The sequence below is a fragment of the Lampris incognitus genome, chromosome 20 (assembly GCF_029633865.1).
Source record: "Lampris incognitus isolate fLamInc1 chromosome 20, fLamInc1.hap2, whole genome shotgun sequence".
In the NCBI taxonomy this organism is placed as follows: Eukaryota; Metazoa; Chordata; class Actinopteri; order Lampriformes; family Lampridae; genus Lampris; species Lampris incognitus.
Window position 1 is genome coordinate 29,410,778 of NC_079230.1, and position 14,664 is coordinate 29,425,441.

Genomic DNA, 14,664 nt, shown 5'->3' on the forward strand with positions numbered 1-14,664 from the left:
GAAGTCCAGCAGTGCCCACTCCAACATTTAAAGAACTCCAAGTGCCAGAGTACAGACTGGTGTATGATGCAGAGCTTTGGAAGTTTATTTCTCAGATCCGTGACCCACAGTATGTTGGAGAGACCTTCATGAGTAAAACAGGAGTGTTTGAATATGTTGGGACTAGGACAGAATATGTTCAGACTGACTCAGATACAAAAGAGATCTGTAAAACACGGTTATCTGACTCTGCGTCACAATACAAATCTCTTTCACCTGAGGGCCTGAAGACACCAAATGTTCCAACATACACTTTCCATGAGTCGAAATTCTTGGATGAATTTAAAGCTTTGTCTCCAGATTCATCAATCCCCCAGTATTCTGTCTCAACTCCTGAACATCCTACAGCACATTTTGGAACATCTACCAATCCAGTATCAGATACTGAAGCAAAGCCATTTGATTTTACATTTAATGCTACTGAGTTTAGGTTGTCATCTCCTGCATCAATAGGATCAGTTAGCGAGCAGAGACCTCTCTGTCCTGCTTCAGAAGAAGAATCTGCTGCTGTAGGTGGTGGACACACAACCTCATCCTTTGAAATAGCTACTGCAGATATTGACAGTGTATCTTTTAATGCAGCATTTAGTATTCATGACAGCCCAGACTCTCTTCATCTCGTGACATCAACAGTTGAGAGACCTCTTTCAGCAGAATCAATTCCAGAATACAGACCCCTGTCATCTGAGTCATTGATGCGAATGGAAAAAATTAGAGCAACATCTCCTGAATCAACAACATCTGTTAATGAGTTGAGAACATTGTCGCCAGACTCTCCTTTACCACAATATACACACTATGCAGGATCAAATATATTTACGGCAGAAAGCAGACCAGAGTCACCTATATCTGTAAATTCAGACTTTGAAATGGAAATTGCAGACACACCACTGTTTTCAATCAAAGGAAGGACCTCTTCACCTGATTCAATAGGATCTAAAGATGAATGCAGATCACTTTCTCCAGATTCCCCCATACCAGAATTCAGAGCAAGATTACCCGAACCAGTTCTGTCTTTGGATAGTTTTCTGTCAACTTCCCCTGACTCTGTGATATCAGAACTTGAATTTGCACCTTTGATTTCTTCAGTATTTGATATAGACAATAGACTGGAATCACCTGAATCATTAGTATTAGAGGTTGAAGAGCGATCTCTGTCACCTGATTCTGAGTCAGAATATAAACCTCTCTCACCTGCATCACTGATGTTAATTTCACATGTCAGGTCCTCGTCACCTGAATCAGAAGGTTCTTTGAATGAGTTTAGAGTCCTGTCACCAGACTCTCCCATTCCTGAGTTTAGACAGGTTCTACCAGAGTCTGTCTTGTCACAAATGGAATACAGGTCCTCCTCAACTGAGTCACTGTTATCAGATTTGGAAGTAGAAACTGATTTAACTTTACAAATGTTATTTGACAACAGAGCTTCATCTCCTGGGTCAATAACATCACTCAGTAAGTATAGACGACTTTCACCTGACTCTCCTGTACCAGAGTTTGGACACGTTTTGCTGGAGTTTTATGTTGACAGCAAGGGTTACAGATCACCATCACCCGAGTCAGTGTCTTCAGACATAGAAGTTGCTCCCTTGATGTTTCAGGTAGCTGATTTGGATGATAGGCCTGACACCCCTCAATCAGTCTTGTCAGTTAATGAATACAGATGTTTGTCTCCAGACTCTCCACTTCCCCAGTACACACACACTGAGCCTTCTATGTTGGGAATAAGATGCAGATCTACATCACCTGAATCTATGTGTTCAGACAGGGATTTGGAGACTGATTTATGTGTTCCATGGCTCTTTGAGGACAGAACCTCATCTCCTGATTCAACAACATCTGGCCAAGTTTTTCTGTCACCAGACTCTCCCATTCCTGATTTTAGAAGGACACAAGAGTCCAACATCTCACAAATGGAAAGCAGGTCCTCTTCACCTGAGTCAGTGTTGTCGAATTTAGAAGTACAGTGTGAACTACCTCTCACAGTGTCCTTTGAGGACAGGGCCACGTCTCCAGAGTCAATAATATCAGTCAGTAAATACACAAGACTTTCACCCGATTCACCAATCCCAGAGTTTAAACAAACCGTGTTTGAATCTGTTCCATCTGTTCTTGGCCATAGGTCAACATCCCCTGAATCAGTCTGTTCAGATTTAGATCATGATGCTGTTTCACTAGTGTTATCTTTCTACGAAGACAGACACTCTTCAGCTGGTTCGGTAGTATCTGAAGATGAATACAGATCACTTTCTCCAGATTCACCTATACCAGAATTCAGAGCAAGAGTACCCGATCCAGTTCCGTCTTTGGATAGTTTTCTGTCAACTTCCCCTGACTCTGTTATCTCAGAATTTGAGTTTGCACCTTTGATTTCTTCAGTATTTGATATAGACAATAGACTGGAATCACCTGAATCATTAGTATTAGAGGTTGAAGAGCGATCTCTGTCACCTGATTCTGAGTCAGAATATAAACCTCTCTCACCTGCATCACTGACGTTAATGTCACTTGTCAGATCCTTGTCTCCTGAATCAGAAGGTTCTTTGAATGAGTTTAGAGTCCTGTCACCAGACTCTCCCATTCCTGAGTTTAGACAGGTTCTACCAGAGTCTGTCTTGTCACAAATGGAATACAGGTCCTCCTCAACTGAGTCACTGTTATCAGATTTGGAAGTAGAAACTGATTTGGCTTTCCAAATGTTCTTTGACAACAGAGCTTCATCTCCTGGGTCAGTAGCATCAGTCAGTAAGTACAGACGACTTTCACCTGACTCTCCTGTACCAGAGTTTGGACAAGTTTTGCTGGAGTTTTATGTTGACAGCAAGGGTTACAGATCACCATCACCTGAGTCAGTTTCTTCAGACATAGAAGTTGCTCCCTTGATTTTTCAGATGGCTGATTTGGATGATAGACCTGACACCCCTCAATCAGTCTTGTCAGTTAATGAATACAGATGTTTGTCTCCAGACTCTCCACTTCCCCAGTACACGCACACTGAGCCTTCTATGTTGGGAATAAGATGCAGATCTACATCACCTGAATCTATATGTTCAGACAGGGATTTGGAGACTGATTTATGTGTTCCATGGCTCTTTGAGGACAGAACCTCATCTCCTGATTCAACAACATCTGGCCAAGTGTTTCTGTCACCAGACTCTCCCATTCCTGATTTTAGAAGGACACAAGAGTCCAACATCTCACAAATGGAAAGCAGGTCCTCTTCACCTGAGTCAATGTTGTCGAATTTAGAAGTACAGTGTGAACTACCTCTCACAGTGTCCTTTGAGGACAGGGCCACGTCTCCAGAGTCAATAATATCAGTCAGTAAATACACAAGACTTTCACCCGATTCACCAATCCCAGAGTTTGAACAAACCGTGTTTGAATCTGTTCCATCTGTTCTTGGCCATAGGTCAACATCCCCTGAATCAGTCTGTTCAGATTTAGATCATGATGCTGTTTCACTAGGATCATCTTTCTATGAAGACAGACTCTCTTTAGCTGGTTCAGTAGAGTCTCAAGATGAATATAGGTCCCTTTCTCCAGATTCACCTACACCTGATTTCAAGCCAGTTGTATCTGAATCAGTTATTCTACATGCTGGATATAGATCCCTTTCTCCTGAGTCAGTTACATCAGATATTGATTACATTTTGAGTGAACATTTGATTGCAAAGACATTCATTAATGAGGATAGACCAGAATCTCCTGAATCTGTACTAGATGAACACATGTGTTTGTCTCCAGACTCCCCTCTCCCTCAGTTCACACAAAATGTTATTGAGTCTCTCAAGGCTCACACAAGCATTAGGAGTCTATCCCCAGAATCAGTAATGTCTGATTTGGAATTGGATGTGGCATCTGCTTCACCTGATATGGCAATCAGTGGAATGAGACCACTATCATCTCAGTCAGTGAGATCAGATGATGAATGTAGACCACTATTCCCTAAATCCCCAATACCTGGTATTACCAATACAGTTGCAGAATATTATGTGACTCTAAGAGATTTATCACCCAATGAATGTTCAGATTCGGATGACTTAACACCAAATGCAGAGATTTTGGATACTGAACAGAGGCGACCATCACCATCATGCAAGTCTGTGAAATCAGATAAAGAAGAATTATCACCTAAAGCTATCAGCCATGATAGTGCAGTTTTAGCTACCACAATGGCTTCCACATTACCAGAGCAGTCAACCATTCTAGTAGCTGAGTATAACCTTGTTTATGATGCCGAACTGTGGAAGCTGATTTCTCAGGTGCGTGACCCCACATATGTAGGGGAAACTTTCACGAGCAAAACAATGTTTATGGAATATGTCGGCAGTACAATAGAGCATGTAGACATTACAGATGATGAACAAGATGCTGAAAAAGGAACTAAAATCAGTCATCCTGCTGCTGCCATAGAGCCAGCTTCAGTAGAAATGGCTCCATTTATTGCAGTAGACACAGCCAAGCTTGATGTTGACCAGCATTGCCCTCAAAGTGCACAGTTCCTATCAGAAGTGAGTGTTTCTGAGTCACCTCCACCATTGATTGAACCATTATCTTCTTCACTGGCAGCCCCATACAGACATGATGTTTATACATTTGAAAAAGGCACCACTGAGCCAATGAAAGAGTCTGATGATGAGTGGGTGCTTATATCATTATCTGATGCAGAGGATGAGCATCTGTCCTTATCATCAGAGTCTTTGGCAGAATGTACACCCATGTCTCCTGAAAGAGACCTCTTGTCAGAAATAAGAGCATCATCACCAGAATCAACTACATCGTTGAATGAATTTAGACCACTCTCACCAGATTCCCCATTACCTGAGTTTAGAAAGGCATTGCCTGAATGTGTGACGTTACTGAGATCAACATCATCTTCCCCTGTAACTCTGTCAGATATAGATTATGTGCCTTTGGGTTTGGAATATTCATTTACTGAACAGTGGCCATTATATGACCATATGCTATCAGAGAATCAGGCTGAGAAAGATCGGCTATTATCATGTCAGTCAACTCCTGTATATAGACCCATGTCGCTTGAGTCAGCCATGCAGATGGTTGATAAAAGAGCCTCATCTCCTGAATCTATGCTTGAGTTCAGTGCAAGTAGGCCGCTTTCTCCAGACTCACCCATTCCTCAGTTTACTGCGGCATTGATAAAGTCCACTACAACATGGACAACACACAGATCATCTTCACCTGAATCGGTGGGAACGGATTCAGAGTATGAGGTGATGGTCACATCATCAAGAGTAAATGAAACGGAGAGTAGGCCATCTTCACCTGAATCCGTATCTGCCATACGGCTACTGCCTGACTCACCGGTTCCTGAGTTTATGAAAATATTGTCTTCCTATTTTATGAACATTACCCCGGGAGAGAGATCATCCTCACCAGTGTCTTTGTCATCAGACAGTGAGTTTATAGCATTACCCATTGATTGTTGGATTGATGATAGTCCACGGCCGTTGACCCCTCAATCTGTTGATTTCGAGGAAGAGCTGGATTTGTGGCTTGAGGATGCAGAGAACTTGGTCTCTAAATCAGAATCTTTGAGTCATGTGACATCCATTTTACGGCCAGAGCTGCGACTTCCATTGACTCCTTTGTCTACATTACCTATCCCATCAAGTAAGACAAAGTCTGAGGAGGGACGACTAAAAGCCCATCAAGCAAACTTAACTGGATCAGAGTCAGAAACAGTATGTGCATATGAGAAGTGGATACAATATGGATCGGAGCAAGCTGAAATTATCTCAGCTTCACAAGCCCCAGTTTGTGAGGAAGACTTTGGAAAGATCCATGAGGTTTCAGCTGTATACCCACTACCAGGAGAAGTCCAGGATCTAAAAGGAGATGAGATCCTGTACCCTAGTACTGATGAACTAAAGTGCAAGACAGCTTCCCCTATGGTAAGCACGAGAGCATGATATTTTTGAAGAATTGCAGCGCTTGCTAAAAGGAATCCACTAACACATCACTTGGTCGGAGAAAAACAAAATTGTTGCATTCATATACAGCTGGAAGCAATAGTTTAACAAAATCGGGTGCACTTAATGTTTGGACTATATATACATGAAATGTTATTCAAACATAACTCTCACCAAATTTATCACAATTTAATTTTTTTGGTGCCTTAAAATTGCATGTTGTGGCTTCACAGTCATATTTGAGTGTTCTTAATCTAATAATTTTGGGTGTCTGACTGACGAACAAATGGCATGTCACTGCACAGTGATACTAAGCCTGGCCAATGTTGAAGTGAAGTCAAAGGTGCATGCCAACTAGCACACTGGTTCAGAATATGCTTATTCAGTTAGTGTTAACGTTCACTTACAGGAAACACTTCGGAAGATGGAGGATAAGGTGCAAAGCAAGCTGTTGTCTACTGCAACAGAGATCCAAAACCCCAGTAAATTAGTTGTGCAGTCCACTGAGCAGACAAAAACTCTAACTGATAAATCAGAGACATCAGTTCCTCTCCAACTTCCCGGCTGGGATGAATTCAAAACCCATAGAGCCATCACTCCAGTCCTTCCTGAATCTGAGAAGACATCTCAACTAGAGTCTGACAGATCACACGGACTCTCAGACTGGGAACTGTCCCCTGAGCAAAAACTGTCCAGTGAGCTATTTTCTCCAATGTCAAGCCAGTTTTTGGTGCCACCAGATTATGAAGCTGTATTCTCAGGACGGCAGACCTTAAGTGTTTCTGAATGTAGTAAAACATCTCTGACTGATTTGAGCCCTGTGTCTTCAGTGTTCAGTGACACCCTTCCAGTTCAGGGTGCCGCTAAGGTTACCACCAAGGATGTGTCTGAAACTGCTGAAGACTTTCAGTTCTACCCAGATTTCAACAAGGTTTTAACAGATTTTGGGAAAACCCTTTCAGAGGAGCCAAAAGTCTCATCCACAGAAGTTGGCGAGAGCTCCGAAACCCTTCAGCACTCGGACTCCGATCTGGAATTCTTTGACTGTAAGCAAGGTTTCTCTGACTTCTCTGAACCAGAAGACATCAACCTGGAACCTGAGGTCTCCTATCATATATCTGAGCCTCCTTCCCCTCTGCCCGGCTGTAGCCCCGATGTAGGCTTCCTCAAAGGGAGCTCTCGATACAATACTCACCCGTTCCTTCGTGTGGAGGAGTGCAAGCGCTTCTCATCTGGTAGTGAAAGTCTTGGTGATTTTGCCTACGATTCAGAAGGTTCACGGGAGTGCAGAGCAGAGGCGACATTGCCCACGTATGAAGAGCTTCCCTCAAGAGATCAGGGAGGCTATGATGATGATGATGACTCCCTGGCAAGGGTAAGAGGTCAAGCATGAGACCAAGGCTGTGCTGGTTTGTGCCCCGCCTGTTCAGGCTGATTACAGTGGTGCTGCTTTTGGAATTCAGAAGATTGCCAAACTAGAAAACACAACGCTTGTATAAAGAACTAAACCACAATGCTGTGATCAGGTTACGTTGTGTTGCATGTGTTCACAAACAAAAAAGATTTTACAATAACCAAAAATTGAGCAGACAATGGTAATGATAATGCAGAATTTTGGATGGATTGGGGGGTGAGTTGTGTTAGTTGTGACAGTGATGGTGTGCTGTGTGCAGTCCCTAATTCTGAACTTAACAACACTGAATGGTTCAACGTGTTCTAAAGAAAAGATGTTACACTTTTAAAATACGCTGCCACTCATTCATACATGCATTACATCATTGTATATTTAGATTCTTGCTTGTTGCATTAAACATTCTTGCACGTCTAGTTTGGTTGGAAGTCAATGCATCAAGTTCTGTGCCTTCTCTTCATCTTCCATCCAGTTCATACCCTGTATGTCATAATTTCATTCCCATTTCTATTAGTTTTCCAATTAATCTTTCTGACAAAGGAGTGCAAAGGTTAATTCCATGAGACAGCTCAAGAGAAGAGAAGGAACAGCCATTAACTGCTGTGGCAATAGGCAGTAAGACTGTGTAGACATGTCATGTAACTGACCCACGCTGGCTCTGCACTCCCTCAGGAGATAGCAGAGGAGCTAGGGATGCTGTCCTCTGATAGCTCAGAGGAGGAGGTTCTGACCACCAGGGTGGTCCGACGCAGAGTAATCATCCAGGTAAACTGGCATGGTGGAGCATGAACTTGGTGGGGTGGGGGGGGGGGGGCGGTCCAGCCACAATATACAGCAGAGTGATGCTTTAGTGGGTAGAGGAGGAGCTTTAGCATTTTTTGTTTTTTGTTTTGGTGTCAGGGATTCTTTTCCCCCATGCTGCAATAGAATCAACAAGCTGTCAGCTAAGTCCTCTGCTTGCTTTTCATTATGTCTTCTGATTATGTTGTTAAAAGCCAAGATGACTTTACTAACAGTTAAGAGATGTGTGTAAGAACTTTTCACCTTATTTGTTTGCCATCCATTTTGTTTTTGGCCCACTCTCCATTTAAACTGTGGTTTTGTCGTAATTGTGCGGTTATTTGCATCTCAATGCCATCTGTTTTTTTTTCTTCTTTTTAATGCTGTCAACTAATGTTAAACATTGAAATGCAGTGTAATTGTGTTGGTCTGTTTTATGTATTCTAGATAATCCTCAGTGATGAAATATTCATGAAATGTTTCTTTGTTCTTCTTTCAAATGCTTTGCCAATAATGTTAACTGTGTATTTTGGATTGTGTCCTTATGCGCAAGACTCTTGCATTGATCAGCTGATTTCACCTGTTTCCTCTCTCCACAGGCGGATGACCTGCCCGATATCGCACCGCAGACGGTGACAGAGGAAAAGTACACGGATGAACATGGAAACTTGGTAGTCAAGAAAGTAAGGCGAAACTCTCAAATCTGAAATGAACAGGCAGTTTACTCGCTGTCAGTGTCGCCCGTGTATTGGCTTCACGTGAGGTTCCTCTCTGTCCGTCTTCTCTCAGATCACGCGCAAGGTGATCCGAAAGTATGTGTCTGCGGATGGTGTGGAGAGACAGGAGGTGACCATGGAGGGGTCTCATCAGGAGATGGTGCCCGTGGAGGAGGGTGACGCTGTCTCCAGAGTGGTAAAGAGAACTGTGGTCCACAGTGGAGGAGATCAGAAGGAGGTCAGTATCATCAGTCATCTATCAGCTTAAATGTTTATTATGGCAGTGATATGCCAGTACCCTTACCTGCTGTATGGCATATTCCCAGACAAAAAACCCATGCTGTGCTGGATATTCAGTTTATTAAACAATACACGGGGGTGTCCAGGTAGCGTAGCGGTCGATTCTGTTGTCTACCAACATGGGGATCACCAGTTTGAATCCTCGTGTTACCTCCGGCTTGGTCGGGTGTCCCTACAGACACAATTGGCCATGTCTGTGGGCGGGAAGTCAGATGTGTATGTGTCCTGGTCGCTGCACTAGCGCCTCCTCTGGTTGGTCGGAGCACCTGTTCGGGGGGGGAGGGGGAGCTGGGGGGAATAGCGTTATCCTCCCACGCGCAATGTTCCCCTAGTGAAACGCCTCAGTGTCAGGTGAAAAGAAGCAGCGGGTGACTCCACGTGTATCAGAGGAGGCATGCGGTAGTCTGCAGCCCTCCCCGGATCGGCAAAGGGGGTGGGGCAGCAACCAGGTTGGCTCGGAAGAGTGGGGTAATTGGCCAAATACAACTGACTAAAAAAATAAAAGGGGGGGGGGGTCCAAAAAAAAATAATTAAACACTGTTAGGTTACATCTCACCCTTTGGTTTGCTCTCACCAGTTGATCCTCTCGGGGTCCCCGGCCCTGGGTGCCGCCACAGCCTCCGCATTTGAGGCTGAACCCGTGCAAGGCAGAAAGGTCAGCAAAGTTGTGAAGACGACGGTGGTGAAAGGCCAGAGGTTGGAAAAGCAGATAGGTGACCCTTTGCTGGCCACCGATCTCCCCTCAGCTAGAGAGGACTTCGAGAAGGTCAGTAGAGGACCCAAACCTTGCAAGTCCAATCCAACGGAGTGGCTTCTACTGTATCTGAGGCATATTTAGCTGCGTTGCAGGGGTAAAGAACAGTCGTGTGCTGTGAGATACGTTTCTGATCATCTGTTGGTTGTGTTTAACAGGAGAAATTGGCAGCTGTTGTGTCAACATTACTATTTCTCACCATGGTTCATGATACAACCTGAAAACTTGCCCAGCTGTAACGTTTGTGCTCTCTTCAAAGTCCTTCTGACTCTCCTCTCCTTCTCTCCGCCATTCTTCTCCCCTTCAGGCATTGGGTTATGCCGGAGGCTTTGGGAAAATCCTCCTGCCTCATTTAGTAGAGAAAGACATTGTGCAGGAGGACGGTTCTGTGGTTAAAAGGTTGGCCTACAGCATGGGAGTGTTAAGAAATGGGCCCAAACAAGTGCCTGTGTGTTTATCGGGCATAAGTCCCAGAGGCTTATGTGAAAGCATGGCGTGGTTTTTATTTTGTTTCTTCTCCACTTTTTCCGTAGCCACGTTCTGATCTTGTTTGTGCTTTTGCAGGGTAGCCAGTAGATGTTGTTGGGTAGTTTTGGAGGGTAACGTGGAGCTAAGCTGCATGGTTTGGGTAAAACGTGGAGTAACTTGTTTCCAGCCCTGTCTAAATCCTTTCTCCCCCCCCCCCATGTCTTTGTCGTGTCCAGAGTCGAGATGCGTAAGTCGCGTACCCAGAAGAGGACCGTGGTGAGGGATGGCCAGGGGAGGCATGTGCACCTGGAGCGGCTGGACGACACCGCTGAGGCCCTGAAGCCTGATGCCCTTCAGCAGCATCTGCACCTACTGCTTCAGCACTACTGTGACGAGGACCAGGAGGAGGAGGAGGAGGGGAGTGAAGATGACAAAGTGGAGAAAGAAGAGGGCGATGAGTGACAGGCTGCTCATACCAAGTAACCCACCCCCCCCACCCCCGCTTTCTACCTGCCCCGTACAGAAGCCAGAGGCAGACTACTACGGTGTGTTTCACTCCCCAGAACATTTGTACCTGCTCCGCGTCCTCTCGTGATCCTCGCTGAACACTGGATTTTACTGTTTTTGCTCTGATACGTTTTTTCTGTCGCTGTGGTGAATAACGGAGCGGTGCTTTGTGCTTCAACACTTTCTTTTCCTTTCGGACGTTGTGTTTCACATGCTCGTTTTGTGACCAAAGATATTAACCCCCCGATTTCACCGGACCGCCGTTGACCGTGGTGGGCTTGTTTCGTCATACTCTTTCCTTCTTTTTTTGGGTAGCTTTGTGTTTGGCTGCTTGGGCGCAATACTGGATCGAGGACGATACCGCAAACGCGAAGAAGAATCAAGGTTGAAGGGCATCCGGGACGTTCTCCTCATGCACAGGCCTCTTTCTGAAGGGACGGTTGTAAACAGGATGTACATAGACCAGACAAGACGTCATGCTCGGACTGGGAAACAACCATTTTGAAGCATTTAAATACATTAGTCCACCTACCCCGCTGTGCACACGTGCACCAGAAACTGCTCCACTGTCACGAGGTTGAGACCGGCTGAGCTCGAGATGAGATTATGTTACATAGGAGATGTAGACCACAGCCATGCGGCGACCCCGGCCCTCTCAAACTCCTCTGCAAAACCAGCATTAGGCTCTAAGGCGGCGTACTTTTGCAGAAATTGGCTTTCTGACCGATGGTCCTCCCATGTCGTGACTGTCTGTTGTTCTTTTTGTCAGTTTTGTTTCTTGTTTTTACGCGTGTGTGTCCTTCCAACGCATGCCATGGAGTCACATCTTATTGTAAGCGTGTCACACAGCTGCCACGTGCGCGCACCCGCACGTGAATGTGTGTGCGTCAGCGTGGTAGCTCATAGCATCCTCAGTGGCACGGCGACGAGTCATCCGCTACCTTAAGTCGTGCTCGAGGTCGTTCTCCATCCCAGTTTTGTCTTTTTTGGATGTTCAGGTTGAGTCCTTATCCTCCCCCCCCATCGTTTTCTTGCTTTAGAACATCGATAGCTGGACCCCCCGCCTGCACCTTCTCACCTCACATGTGTTTGATGCACTTTTGCCCCTCACCTCAGCCAGCGGTACGGTGACCACTGTCTGTAGGCCCGCCACGACGGTACCTGGGGGGGACGGTACGGGGAGGACCCCCTCGGCGGTGTGGTGTAGACCGTTTTAATCACCGTGTTGGAGCACAGACATGGTGGACTGTGGCTTATTCCATGTGGAGCTGTATTTATTGAAACGTGTCCCACTCTTGGTCTTTCCGCGCCTCGGCGTGTACGTGTGAACCTGCTCCGGCGGTGCGAGCTACGACTTGTGGGGGGGATGACTTGCCATTGTACACAAGCAAGGCTTCTTTCAGCTGCCCGTTCCTTACGAACGGGTCCAGTAGGACAGTACAGCGGTCAGAGCCGACGCCGGCGTGGACAGCCGGTGTCTTTGGTGTTGTTTGCAGTACAGACTTTATCGGTGTAACAATGCGGTCCTCATGTTGCCATTTCCTTTGATTGTGGTTAAATGCAAGAATAAAGCAAACGTTAAAGTAACACTGATTTGATACATGAGCATCTTGTTTCCATGGTGATAACGATAAATACACATTTACGACGCAAGTATCTATACGGGCATGTATTAGTTATCAAATTGTTCATTTAAAAAAAAAGAAGCAAACGCTAACACGGCATAGCAGCTGCAGTGTGTACATGGCAGAAAATAAAATTGTACATGTGTCATATGCGGATGAAGTGACTGTCATTCTTTTCTCTTCTCTTTTTTTTTGAAGGTCCCCATCCTCACAAGATGGGGACCTTCAATGGCCCACATGAGGTCGGAAAGTTTGTAGGGGGAAAACTTGGAGATGTACGGTCAGTCCGGGTAACTAGAAGTGGGATGGTTATCATTGGTTGTATCTCAAAGCATCAGGAGCCCTTAAGATCAAGGTATTTTGAAGGTGTATCTGTGTGACTTGCTTTCCACCTGGATCCAAAGCAAAGTGGAAGGGAGTGATAAGTGGCCTTTGGGATGTTTCAGGTGTGTGTGAGGCAAGAAGAATGACGACATTCCGAGAAGGGAAGGAGGAGGACAGTTATTTTGTGCGTTTGATTTTTGCCGGAGAAGAGCCAGAAAGAGTGTACCCCATGCAGGGGTTAAAGTGGGATTTGGTAAGTGGGGGATCTCTGTATTAGAGAGGTGGGCAAAAGTGCGGGAGTGATAGGTAGCTAGCTAACGTTAGGCTAGCTAACCACTGGTCCAGTAGTCCCGACGTTAGCATTGTTAGCTAATAATAGCTACCGGTAGCTAACGTTTGCTAGCTAGTTAGTTATTTGAATGAAAATATTGCATGGCCAGAGCTAAGGTTGGACAAACATAACTAGCTAGCTACCGGTAACGTTACCGGACGCTACCGATAGTTAGCTTGCCTAGCAGCATTCAAACAACTAGCCAGCAACGTCAGCAACTAGCTAGCAACGTTACCGGGTGGAAGATAGCTAGTTAGCTAGCTAGCTAACGTTACGTTCGCTAACGTTAGTTGCTTGAATGAAAACCACAGCAGAGCTAGACAAAACTGTTGGAAATACTATTGGAAATACACTGAAGATACTCACTCTTTATGCCCCCCAATCCAAGATAATAGTGCAGGTAGCAGGTTGACGCTCTCTCGAGTCTGGTCTGCCTGGTGCGGTGAACTGACCCTGACCCGTGAGTGTGAAGCCAGTCTCTTCTGACGTCAAGTCTGGTGAAGCCACACAGCAGGCAGGTGCGGGTCACGTGAGGACCCGCACCTGACTTTATTTGCGATTTATTTTGTAATGCTTGTGAATTGGCTGCATCATGTTTTTTGTTTTAAATTTTACTGTGACAAAAAGGTTGAAATTACTCCTGTCTACAGAGTGCCGGATCTCAGCTCCGGTTGACTTCGGGGAGGAGGGGATTCGGGTAGCTCCTGCCCACTTTAATCACTGACCCCATGTGAGCTACAGGGCGAGGCCGCGAGCGCTCCTCTCAATTGTTTTTGTTGAAAACATGGACACGTTGCTGCAGAATGTAACGGAATCAGAAGATGTGAGCGATGTGGGGAGGACGACTGCAATGTGGGAAACTGTTAAATGGAGAGAGTGCGAGCAAAGTGTCGCCACTGCAAGGGAAATCATGATGCGGGGCCAGCACAGTTTCCAACAAGAATTAAGAGAAAGTGAACAAGAGGAGAGCAGAAAAGGGATTGTCGTATGCTGCAGCCGTTAAAAGAATGGGAACAATGAGAGTGATGTGAGACAAGAACCTAGGGAGAACAAGTCAGTCAGGAGGCACGCTGAGTTCTGCTTTTGTAAGGGCCAGATGACGTCTTTGGCAATGATAATTAACTGTACTGCTGGAGCAGAAAGAAAATCGGAGAGAATTGACATAATTATATATGCAGCAAGGACATTTCTGGGTGTTGTAGGAGTTTCTGGAGAAGGTGCTCAGCAGCAGCTGAGAGGGGCTTTTAGTCCGTCACAGAAACCTGAGGAGGAACTAGTTTAAGTGAGAAGACGTGCGTTTCTTTTCGCAAATGCAGTTGGTGCTGGTGTTCTAGTTTGGGCTACCCACGCAGGGTTGGGGTTAGGCTACAGTTAGGGTTAGCTACTGGTAGCTCATCCTGTCAGACTAGTCTGATAAACTAAGCCTCTCATTATGATCTACCCTAGCAAGAAAATGTAGGGAATATCTATAAGAAT

The 14,664-nt window shown here is 45.3% G+C and overlaps 1 protein-coding gene across 1 annotated transcript in view; it reads left to right on the plus strand.

Moving 5' to 3' along the window:
* The window catches only part of ank2b (ankyrin 2b, neuronal), a 117,325-nt gene extending 104,642 nt beyond the window's left edge, over nt 1-12,683 (plus strand). Inside the window, exons 41-45 of the mRNA XM_056300764.1 lie at nt 8,763-8,846; nt 8,953-9,117; nt 9,757-9,945; nt 10,241-10,332; nt 10,638-12,683. Coding sequence (XP_056156739.1) covers nt 8,763-8,846; nt 8,953-9,117; nt 9,757-9,945; nt 10,241-10,332; nt 10,638-10,863 — 756 coding nt within the window. The 3' untranslated portion in view covers nt 10,864-12,683. The remainder of the gene's footprint in view (nt 1-8,762; nt 8,847-8,952; nt 9,118-9,756; nt 9,946-10,240; nt 10,333-10,637) is intronic.
* The last annotated feature ends 1,981 nt before the right edge of the window (nt 12,684-14,664 follow it).